Source organism: Miniopterus schreibersii, assembly GCF_964146895.1.
Source record: "Miniopterus schreibersii genome assembly, chromosome: 5".
Classification (NCBI taxonomy): domain Eukaryota; kingdom Metazoa; phylum Chordata; class Mammalia; order Chiroptera; family Miniopteridae; genus Miniopterus; species Miniopterus schreibersii.
Genome location: NC_138106.1, coordinates 1515600 through 1527455, shown reverse-complemented (window position 1 = coordinate 1527455; position 11856 = coordinate 1515600). Strand labels below are relative to the sequence as shown.

At 41.5% G+C, this 11856-nt stretch overlaps 1 protein-coding gene across 1 annotated transcript in view; it reads left to right on the top strand.

Moving 5' to 3' along the window:
• Positions 1-11433, top strand: part of PAXBP1 (PAX3 and PAX7 binding protein 1) — a 31575-nt gene extending 20142 nt beyond the window's left edge. Inside the window, exons 12-18 of the mRNA XM_081139400.1 lie at positions 202-346; positions 1435-1556; positions 2362-2438; positions 2806-2872; positions 6209-6355; positions 7965-8119; positions 10284-11433. Of these exons, the coding sequence (XP_080995526.1) occupies positions 202-346; positions 1435-1556; positions 2362-2438; positions 2806-2872; positions 6209-6355; positions 7965-8119; positions 10284-10401 (831 nt within the window). The 3' untranslated portion in view covers positions 10402-11433. The remainder of the gene's footprint in view (positions 1-201; positions 347-1434; positions 1557-2361; positions 2439-2805; positions 2873-6208; positions 6356-7964; positions 8120-10283) is intronic.
• The last annotated feature ends 423 nt before the right edge of the window (positions 11434-11856 follow it).

The window sequence follows — 11856 nt, the reverse complement described above, 5'->3', positions numbered from 1 at the left end:
CCACCCGATGCCCTTCTTTCAGGGGTCCAGTCCTGCACTGCCTGTGCTGCGTTGTCTGAAAACAGGTTTCCGATATTTTGTCCAGTTTTGATTTGTTCATGACTAAAGGTTAAATCCAGGTCTTACTACTCTTATGTCTGCTAGTGACAGCAGCAGCCGCCGTGTTAAACGTGTTTGGGTAACTGTTTTAATCTCCTGTAGGCCAAATGTCGGGACTTTGAGACTATGCTGTGGTTTGAATCTCTGCTGTTCTACGGCTGTGAGGAGCGGGAGCAGGAGAGGGAGGACGTGGATGTCGCACTGCTGCCCACCATTGTGGAGAAGGTGATCCTCCCTAAGCTCACAGGTAGGGCTTCGGAATCCAGCTTTCAGACGCATCGGCTGGGGTTTTCACATCTGTTTGCTGGGGTCTTTTTAAAAAAAATGTGTCTTTATTGATTTCAGAGAGGAAGGGTGAGAGGGAGAGACATCAATGATGAGAGTCATTGCTCTGCCTCCTGTAGGCCCCCTGCTGGGGAGGGAGCCCGAAACCCAGACATGTGCACAGTCGAACCTGGAATGGAACCATGAGCTCCTGGTTCATGGTTGGACGCTCAACCACTGAGCCACGATGGCCGGGCTTTAGGGATTTTAATCTCAGGATGTTTCTTCATAGAGATTACATTATATACTACATTTCATTATAAATGATAATGATACCACTGGCCCAGGGACAGCTAATGGGTATATACATGTCTCTTTACCTGGTACGTGAAGACCACTTTTGGGTGGGTCTGGAGTTAGGAGCAGTCATTGATCTGCTGTTGAATTTGAAGACCCTTTAAGACTACCTGAAGCAAAGCATAGATTTGGGGACATATGTATTGTTCTGGAGAGCAACTTCATTACTTTCAACAGTGTCTCACAAGAGATTAGAAATCACTGATACAGGAACTGATTTAAAGTATTAAAAATAGGTTTTTAGCTTTAGTTAGAAATTCTTGGTGCCGGGATAGGATTTCTTAGGATATTGACTTCTTTCCCCTGTGTTTATTTTTACTGATTAGCAGAAACTAGAGGAATCTGCCCCCTCCACTTTGCTAATCCTCAGCATTCCCAATTAATTGGACAAAGGCTTATGCTTTACAGAGGGACTTATAGCCCGGCCGGTCGTGGCTTAGCAGTTGAGCGTCGACCTAGGATCCAGGCGATCGGGGTTCGATTCCCGGTCAGGGCATATGCCCAGGTTGCGGGCTGCAGCTGATCAATGACTCAATCATCATTGATGTTTCTGTCTCTCTCTCTCTCTCTCCCTCTCCCTCTCTCTGAAATCAATAAAAAGATATATTAAAAGAAAAAAAAAAAAGAGAGAGGGACTTATAAGTGAGGACTGCTGGCATCGGGTGGGTCAACTGTGGTTCACCCCTGTGCTCATGCTCTCCCTTCTCTTAATAGTCATCGCCGAAAACATGTGGGACCCCTTTTCCACAACCCAGACTTCAAGGATGGTCGGAATTACGTTAAAATTAGTAAACGGGTACCCTTCAGTAGCGAATGCAGAAAACAAAAACACGCAGGTAACTTAACTATTGTCTTGGAAAGGTTTTTGTGTTTTCTCCCTGTCATTTTGGAAGTGAGCAGGAGCTGAGAGAATGAGAGGTAATGTTCCAAGTCAGCTAGAAAGTCGACTCTCCCACGTGGGCTGTGAGCCTTCATAACGCCTGGAACACACGGGATGTGAGGTGGTAGTTTTCGGGTCTAGGGTACCTACCTTGGTAGGACGCCATAACGAACCTACACAGCCTCTTAGTTTTACTGTTCTCACCCTTTTTACCACCCCACCTAATTCCTAGTCGGACTGATCAAACATTCCTGTAAGAACTATTTTTAGGAAAAAGGAAAATGTAAAACTACTAGAATGGGTAGTAATTGATTATTTAAGTGCTAAAACATTTAAATAGCATGTAAAACGACTAGGTATTGTTTTATAACTAGCTTCCAAACTTCACATTGCTGCTGCCCCTCGTGGGATATTCTTAGGAGCTGTAGACAGAAGGTGCTCTTACCCTTGGTCTATTTCCAGTGATGCATTTTGAGCAGAACCAGGTTTTGTGTTTGATCTTAAATCTTTGCATAGATTGAGGGGTTGAAAAGTTTCTAAACGGCTTTACTGCTTTGTAATTATTGCGGGTGAGCTAATAGAATGGCAGGTCCTGGAGTCGTCAGGGCTTTCAGTGAGGAAAGTGCAAACTTTGAGTAGAGAGTCCACCCAAAATTGAATACTTAGTTCTGTGATTTGGAATGCTGCTTACTTTAGTTTCTTAACTTTTTAGTGTTATCACAACCATTATCACAGTGTGGGATCTATTTTTACCTCTTTAGGTATACCTGAAAGCCCTTTTATTGAGAATGAGAAGAACTTTAGATGATGATGTATTCATGCCCTTATACCCCAAAAAGTAAGTTACTCCTAAGAACGTTTACCATGGAATAGTTTCCATTATCTTCCAGAGAAGGCTTCTTAAATTCTGGAAAAATGAATGGTAGCTTGAAATACATACTTGGCCTCTGTAGAGGAGGAGACTAGCTCGGTGGGGACAGGCTCCCTTCAGCAGAATAAAGCAGATGAAGCCCTCTGTTCTCCCTCAGTGTCTCAGAATAAATTCCTACTACTTTTTAAACTTATCTTCTGGAATATAGTTTGAAAATTTTAAAATATTACTTAATTCTTTTGCTTACCCATTTTAGTTGTAGGAATACTCTCTCCTAGGAACCATGTGGTACTGTGTATATATAAAGCATGAACGTGGTGTGTTTCTCTTTCAGTGTCTTAGAAAACAAGAACTCTGGACCTTACTTGTTTTTTCAACGACAGTTTTGGTCTTCAGTTAAGGTATGTATCTATAGAGTATCTGGAAGACTTCAGATTTGCTTGAATATATGTTTATACTTATATTTGTATTTAAACATATCTATTGATTTCAGAGAGAGGAAAGGAGAGGGAGAGAGAGATAGGAACATCAGTGATGAGAGAGTCTGATCAGCTGCAGCCCGCAACCAGGGCATGTGCCCTGACCGGGAATCGAACCCCGATCTCCTGGATCCTAGGTCTATGCTCAACCACTGAGCCACGCCCTGCCGGGCTTCTTGGCTATATTTTGAAAAGTATTTTTATTGATTAATTCTATAGGCTTAGATCTATGTGTATATACAAAATGTCCATTTTGCAAAATAATTTCGTTCCAGAAGTTCATTCAGGTTTGATGTTTCCATAGGATAAAATGAAGTAAGGCCCAGGCTTGTCAGCAAAATGCCTTGCTAACCCACAGTTTATTCAGAAACTAGAGGAGCGGGTCCTCTTCTGAGTGTGGGGAACAAAGCTGGGTGAGGAGAAGTGGAGCCTGAGTCCGCAGAGCTGACTTATGGGAGAGAGTGGTCTCAGGTGTGGCAGAAAGTTGAGGTGGTGTGGAGCCTGTGATGGGCACAGAGGCCCAGGCTAGGGAGTCACTGGAATTCCTCTTTCAGCCTGAGGAGGTGATATTTAGGTCATTAGACCAGAGGATTCAGTAGAGTTGGTCCTGAGGTGGGGGGAGGGCTCACTAGAAGAACCGAGGAAAGGCAGGTTTACAGAGAATGAGGCAGGAGCCACTCGGTCATTTGGGGAACTTTGGTCTACATACGTAACACTTTTTAGTGTATGTCCTGTCAGTTTTGATGAATGAAGATACGCATAACACTTCCATTGGGTTATATACACCCCTTTGTAGTCAAGCCCACCCTGCACCCTGGACACCCCTTTTTATGGGTCCTCTGGTTTTCTTTGCAAGAATGGAAATTACGTAGACTCATGAATGGAATTCCATAGCCGGTAGCCTTTTGAGTCTGGCTCCATTCACTTAATATGATGCATTTGAGATTTTTCAGTGTTGTGTATTGTCAGTAATTCATTGAATTTTATTGCTAAATAGTATTCTATTTATAGATATACCACAGTTTCTTCGTTGTTTTTTAAATCCATTCCTCAATTGAGGGATATTTGGATTGTTTCCAGTTTGTGGTAGTTGTGAATAAAGTTGGTCCTCAGTGTTTGCTCACAGGTTTTCCTGGGTGTGAGTTGTCATGTTACTTGGGCAAACATCTAGGCAAAGCTGGGTTCCAGTCCGGCTGTGCACCAGTGTTCTGGCTGCTCGGTTCTCTGTACTCCTCAGCGCACAGCACACTTGTTGCTGCCAGGGGTTTTGTTTGCTGTTGAAGTCGTCTGTTAGGTGTGTAGTGTATCTCGTACGGTTGTAATTTGCAGCCAGCTCCCTAATGACTGATGGTGCTGAGCATGTTTTCAAGTGCTCATTTGCCACCTGTGTGTGTAGTTCGGTGAAGTATCTGTTCAAATCTGTTGCCCATTTTTTTAAATTGGGTTTTCTTATTATTGAGCTTTGAGTTCTATATCTGGGGTATAAATCCTTTATCAGATACCTGATTTGCAAAGGGTTTTCCTTTTTCTGCAGTCTTCGGCTTGTCTTCATTCTCTTAACAGTCGTAAAAGCGCAGAAATGCTTAATTTTGATGAATTCCAGTTTATCGCTTTTTCCTGTGATGGTTTGTGCTTTCAGTGTTCTAAGAAATCTTTGCCTAACACGGGACACCAAGCTTTTCTCTTATCCTTTTAGGGTTCCATAGTTTTAGGCTTTACATCTAAATATTACTTCTCATATAGGATGTGAGGCCTGGTTTGAAGTTGGTTTTTCCTGCACTGTTCTGAAAAAGCTATTCTTTATTGTGTTGTTTTTGTACCCTTGAGGAAAGTAATTGATGTGGGGGGGGGTCACAGAAAGGTTTTTATAGCAGGAAGTTACGGGAGCAAATCTTTGGAGATAGTGGATTGAAGTAGGTAAGGATATTAGTAATGAAGGTTGAAATTAGTTTTTATTGTATATTTAACCGTGAGCCAAGCATTGTGGCACACTCCATATAGGTTATCCTGTGGACTTCTCCTAGTGGCCCCATGAGCTGTTCCTCTCACTACTGATGGGACAGTGAGGCCCAGGGTCATTTCAGTGGTGAGAGGTCGAGGTGGGACTCTAACTTGGGCAGCCGACTCTTGAGCAGTTTTTCTCAGCGCAGGTTTTGTGAAAGAATTAATCCCTAATGCCCCAAGGTCTCCAGGAAATAGGATGAATTCTCTGTTCTCACCTAGAACATTCATAGCTGTGCACTGTCCTTGGGAGAGCTAATCACCCAAATCGTTTTCTGCAGGCTTAGCTCTCCAATGGGCCCTGCTTGAGAGACCCTTCCAGAGCTCTTAGTCACTTGAGTAATTGCAGAGTCCAGGAAGAAATGACAGAGGGAACTGAGAAATGCGCGGAATGGGTGGAGGTGGGGTCAAACCCCTTTCAAGGGAGAGCTCGAGAATGACAGCCAGGCTTCTGGCCTGATCAGTTAGTTGGATAGTGTTACTATTCACTGAGTTGCGAAATACTGGGAAACAGAAATTTTAATGGTGGGATGGTGGAAGCCCCTACTTAATGGTGCCCATTTCCTATGTTCTGAGCTGGAGTAGCTTGAGATGTCAGAGTGATGAATCTCAGTCCAGGTTCCTGAGATGTGGTAAACATCATGTTGGAGTCAGAGTCGATGTCTTCTAGGGAGGTCACAGGACTGGCTTAAGCCTGATTGTGAATGGAGGACATTTATCTGAAGATTAGCACTTGCCGAATAGTCCTTTCTGTGATGAGGGACAGTGTTCTGTATCTGTGCTATCTAATACAGTGGCCACAAGCTACACGTGGCTATTTAAATTTGTTAACTAATTAAATTTAAATTAATTAAAATTTGAAATTCAAATGCTTGGTCATTCTGTAAAATATTTGGGCCCTTTAAAAGTGCTTGTTAAGCCCTGGCCAGTTTGGTTCAGTAATTAGAGCGTTGGCCCCCAGACTGAAGGGTCCTGGGTTCAATTCTGGTGAATGGCACATATCTCAGTTGTAGGCTCCGCCCCAGTTGAGGCATGAGCAAGAGGCAACCAATTGATGTCTCCCCCCCCCCTTTTCTGAAAAGCAATGGAAATATCCTCCAGGGAAGATTTAAAAAAAAAAAAAAAGCTTATTAGTACTTTTGCAAGACAAGGTTCTCTGTATTTTATAAGGTGTTTTATTTTACTATGTAACTAATTTATTTTGTGCCTAATTTAATTGCTTGATATTGCTTCTCACTATTTTTTTCTTTTTTCTAGCTCTTAGGGAATTTCCTCCAATGGTATGGCATTTTCTCGAATAAAACTCTTCAGGAGTTGTCAATAGATGGTTTATTAAATAGATACATTCTCATGGCTTTTCAGAATTCGGAATATGGAGATGACAGCATCAAGAAAGCCCAAAATGTGAGTTAAATAACACATCTTAGCAGTTTTCATGGAAATGAGTTGTTTTCTTTGTTTGAAGAGAAATTTGAGATTTTACGAAAACCCCTTTGATTATTAGACTTAGTGTACGGTTGTTCCAAACCCCACAGCATTTTTTACATAAAAATCTGCATCGTTGTATATGCATATCTCTATCTGTCTATGTCAGTATTTTTGTCGCTATTAATAGAAGTTAATTTCAGGGTAATTTTTTAACAGTGGAATGAATGCTGTTTTGAATGTTACTAAAGAAATAGTTTATTTTCTTGTTTAAGAAGTGAACTATTAAATATTGTTTTGTTTTCTACTTTATACATGAATTCCCTAATTTGACCGTTTAAAAAATGTTTTTTGAGACAATCACAAAATTAAAGCAGATTTGCCAGTGTAGCAGTTTTCCCCCAACAGCCAGCGTCAGAGTCTCTCTGACATGACGCCCTCTGGCCCGCAGATACTTCTGTGTCTGTTTCCTGTAAACATGGTTGTGCTCCAAGACTACACTTACCCATCAGCACCAGGAAGGTGTTTGTTACTGTAACCTGGTCCTCAGAACCTTCTACAAGTGTGGTCAGTTATCAGCAGTATTCGTGATTGGCAGGAGTCCCAGGTCCTCTCTTGCATGTGATGGTCATGTCTCTTCAGTCCCCTCAGATCTGGAGGAGTTGTCCAGTCTTTTCTTGACCTCATAACCTTTACATTTTTTAAGATGATAGACCAGTTATTTTGTAGAATGTCCCTCAATTTGGGTTTGTTAGATCATCTCATTCGATTCAGACTCTGCGTCTTTGGCCAAAATTATCCCAGATTTCATCAGTGTCAGTCCCTTCAAGTGGACTTCTGTGACCTTGTGACTTGTCCTCATTTTGAGGAGCACTTTCTTGCTTTCTGGCACATGATGTTCACGCCCATCTGGTACTTGCTCAGCCCCAGCCCTGGACTCAGTCATTTTTCCAAGCATCCATGGGTTCTCTGGTGGGGCTGGGGGCTCCTTCTCTGCACACAGACTGACCCCTGGGGTGGGCTGCCCTCTCCATGTAGGACTCAGCCTCCCTTGCTTGGGTTTGTGCAGCCACCATGCCCTTCTCACCCTGCTTAGGCTCTTGCCCGAGGCTGCCCCTCTGGTGTGAAGCCCTCTTCACCCTGCTCTAGGCCAGCACAGCTCCACTGCCAATGTGGCTGCCTCCCAGTGGAATTGCTTGGCAGGGGGGAGGGGCCTCATTTGATATTTTCACTGCACATGCTTTTAAGTCAAAAGCTGCTAATAAAGAAGAACTCAGTTCATTTAGGGCTTCCTGGAAGACTGGAGAGGGAAGCATTTGGTTATTAGTGTTATGTCTCTAATATATTTGAATACTGGACAAGTTATTTGTTTTTTGCTTTGAGTGTCTGATCTATGTGGTGAAGTAAAAATTCAGGTATATTAAGGAAAATTACATAGTACAGGTTGACAGAACATCCCCTCAGAGTAGTTACATAAAGCCCAGTAGAAAGCCTTCTAGTTAAATGCAGTACACCAGGATCTATGCTCAGCTGTTAGACACCTCTGTTTATTCTGGGTCAACTATTTCATTTTGCGTCTTCTCCTTAGGTAATCAATTGTTTCCCCAAGCAGTGGTTCATGAATCTGAAAGGAGAAAGAACCATTTCTCAGTTAGAAAACTTCTGTCGATACCTTGTACACTTAGCAGATACAATTTACAGAAACAGCATCGGATGCTCTGATGTGGAGAAAAGAAATGCAAGGTAATCATTTGTGACTGTTTAATGAAATATGGTGGTCTTGTCTATACTTATTTGTTACACTTGGTATTATGCAAATATTTAAGTAGAGACGTGCTTATAGTTTAAACTATATATTGACTTAGTCTTGGTAAATGTACCAAAAATACACATTATTTTCTATTTTTGTGGTTTTGCCTAATCTTTTTCAATAGGATATTTTATGAAGGCATTAAGAAAGGCTTCTGGTGAAGACCAGGCCTAAGGGGAATGAATGAGTCATTGCTTTCTGCCCCCTCCTCTGAAGAGTTGGGGAGACTCAAGCTGTAGATAAATGGGCCCTGGTCTTTGGGGATTCACTGTACAGATAAAACCCTGGAAAAGATAGTGAGGCCCAGAGTATGTTTCAGGTGATCTCCCAGACACTTGTGGTCTGTGTTGAGGTTTCTGTATCCGTATCATAGACTGAAGGTCATCACTTGGGAGTTTTGGGGAGCAGCTTACACATAGTTTTTATCAAAGGTTGCAAGGAAGGAAGGGTGATTCTTTTTGTGGACATTGTTTTGGATGTTCATGTACTTTTGGGATAAATCTCTAGCATAAAATAAGTAGTAGTATAATTTGAGAGAATTTTCTTTTTAAACGTTTCATTCTATATAGTCTTTCTCATATCCCATTTTCCTTTAGATCGCACCACTAATCGCAGCTATAACCGACCTGTTTTCTTCCTCATTTCTTTCACGTGTAAATAAAGGGAATTTGCTCCTTTATGATACAATGCAAAGCAGGTAGCCCTGGCCCCTGTGGCTCAGTTGGTTGATTGTTGCCCAGGTTTCGGCTCCATCCCTGTGGGAGGCCTGCAGAAGCTGGCGATTGGTGTCTCTCTTTTGATTTTTTCTCTCTTTCTCCCTTCCTCCCTCTCTCTAAAATCAATGGTAACCTTTTTTTTTTTCTTTTCTTTTTTTTTTTTAAAGCAAAGTAGGTAGTAAAGATTTTCGTGGTAAAATTATTTGGCAGATAATTTTGCCTTATATTTTAATTTCACCTTTGGTGTTGGTTATTTGTTGGCACTAATATTTCTTCTTAAGGTGTTACATTTTTAGGTAAATTCTGTCCACTTTTTTAATACTGTTTTGTTTGACTTAAATGTAACAAACCGTGTTTACTTTTGGACAGAAAAGAGCTTTCGGCACCTGCTGTGTGCAGTGCACATAAAATGGTTCCATGTAGGTGCAGTTTTACAGATTTTAATCCTTCCTAAAAGATACTACAGTTTTGTGGAGAAGAGACAACTAATCATGTCGCATTGTGTGAAACATTCAGAAGTAGTTCAGACTAAATGTTGAGAAACAGTTGATCTTAGAGTGGATCCCGCACCAGCCTCACCAGTGTTTCCGGGGAGCTGTGTTAGAAATGCAGTCTCAGGCCCACCCACCTGCTGAGTCAGGGCTCGGGGGCGGGGCCTGATGAGCTGTGTTAGCAACCTCTACGGCTCTGCGTTTGCTAAAATGTGAGGAGTGCTTCATGAGAAGGCAGAATGGCTTCTAGCCGGGGTGTAAGGAACCGCCTGTGCCTCAGTTGTGAATTCTGGAGAGGGAATTGTGCTGGGTCCTGATGGATGGGTGGTGAGCACACAGAAATATAATCTGGGCTCCAGTTGTATTCTCAAAGAACTGGGACTGTGGTTGGGAAGGAGTGGGAGGCAGCCCTGGAGTAGGTGGGAAATAGATCGCTTTCTTTTCTGGGTACTAGTTAAAAAAATCTGAATAAACTTTTTGGATGTTTTTGTTTTTGAAAATGGGTAATTTAAACGTGGTTTAAATAAACCTGAGAGTGAACAGCCCGCCGGCTTTAATACCATTCCTCATGTATAAACTCTGTATATATGTAAAGTTTCTTAAACTGTAAAATAGTGATTCTTGTTTTAATACAAAGAACATTTTTAATATCCAATACTGTGTCCTTACATGCGATTTCTTCAGAATGAAGAATTCAGATGGTTTTGTTTTATGTGGATAAATATATGTATTTTAAATATGCTGTAGCTCGCTTATCTCTTTGCTTTTCTTTAAAAATGTATGCTTGGAAAAATTGATTGTAAAACCTCAAAAATGGTCAAAAAGTTAATGTTTCCTTTGGGGCTTTTGTGCTAATTAATGAGATGCTGCTACACTTTTTTCTCTTTCAGGGAAAACATAAAACAAATAGTGAAGCTCCTTGCAAGTGTCCACGCTCTGGATCACGCCGTGTCTGTCGCAAGCGAGCACAATGTGAAAGAAGTTAAGTCTTTGATGGAAGGAAAATAGACCTGAGAGTGAACAGCCCGCCGGCTTTAATACCATTCCTCATGTATAAACTCTGTATATATGTAAAGTTTCTTAAACTGTAAAATAGTGATTCTTGTTTTAATACAAAGAACATTATTAATATCCAATACTGTGTCCTTACATGCGATTTCTTCAGAATGAAGAATTCAGATTATTTCTAGGAAGTTGATGAATGTTTTCCTTACTGCCTGCCCTACTTTGTTTACAGGAGTATTTTATATGGTTATTCCAGTTAGCCCTCTCAGTTAATTGTTCTCTGTAAACAATGTTGCCGTGTAAATTGTGTAATTAATGCATATATATATATTTATACCACCATGGAGTTACTTTCACACTGGAAGTTTGTGGTGTTTTTCTACAGAGTAAGCCTTTTAACAGCAGAAAACTATTCAGTAGCAACTTGTCTTAGGAAAATCACTCCACTGTTGCAACAAAGGGCTGGCAATGACTAAGTGTCCTCACCTCTGGTCAGCAGTGCTGTCACTGTAGCCGCGCCGCCTGCACTCGCGCGCTGAGTGTGGGCGTAGTCACTGGGCGACAGTGAGCTCCCTTCCCGGAGTCAGCGCTGCGGTCGGACGTGGGCTTCGTGCGACTCTTAACATATGCAACGTAGGGTTTTGAAAACACATAAGTTTAATTTTTTAAACTAATAGACCCGTAACCTAACTGCATGGTTTTGGGCTATTCTGTCCCATTCGTGATTTTACTCCCTTACCAGCTTCCAAGTCCACGCATTTGAATTTAGTGTCTTGTCATTTAAAACCCCATACACGTGAGTACATATGCAATAAAGAATGCGCCTTGCTGGTGCGCCCCACGCCAGGCAGTTGAATGTCCATGGTCTTCTATAATGTTTATACATGATGTAAATACCCGGAGAACTTGTTTTAAAGTTTATGCTTTCTGATTCTGTGATTTTCAAAAGAGGAACTTTTTAGAAATTAAGGACTATTGTTTGATAATTACATATGTAATGAAGCTTTAGCCAAGCATTAAATTAATTTTCAATTTGTCCTTTGTTGTATTTGCTGGCGACTAGTTTATTTAGAGCATTTCAGGTAAGTTAATGTAGTGAGGCTGTCAGCATGTGCACCCGAGGTCAACTCACATAACATGTAGGACAGTGCCACGCACTCACTGCTCTGACGATGTTATGTCTTGTAGAAACACAGCTGATGCCTACATATTCATTCCAAATGAATATTTTGTAATACCTTAGTAGCTTACTAAAAAATTAAAATGAGAACACCTATTCAGCTTCAGTGGAATAAAATGTACAAACGTGTGTAGCTGACATGCACATCTTTCGTGCCTTGAATTTGTTTCCAAACCGATAGACTGATGGCGTTTCCTCTACCTGCTTTTAAGGACTCTTGCAGGAGACTTTGGGACTGTTATCCTGTGAAATGCACCAGGCTCTCTCTTGTTTCAGCG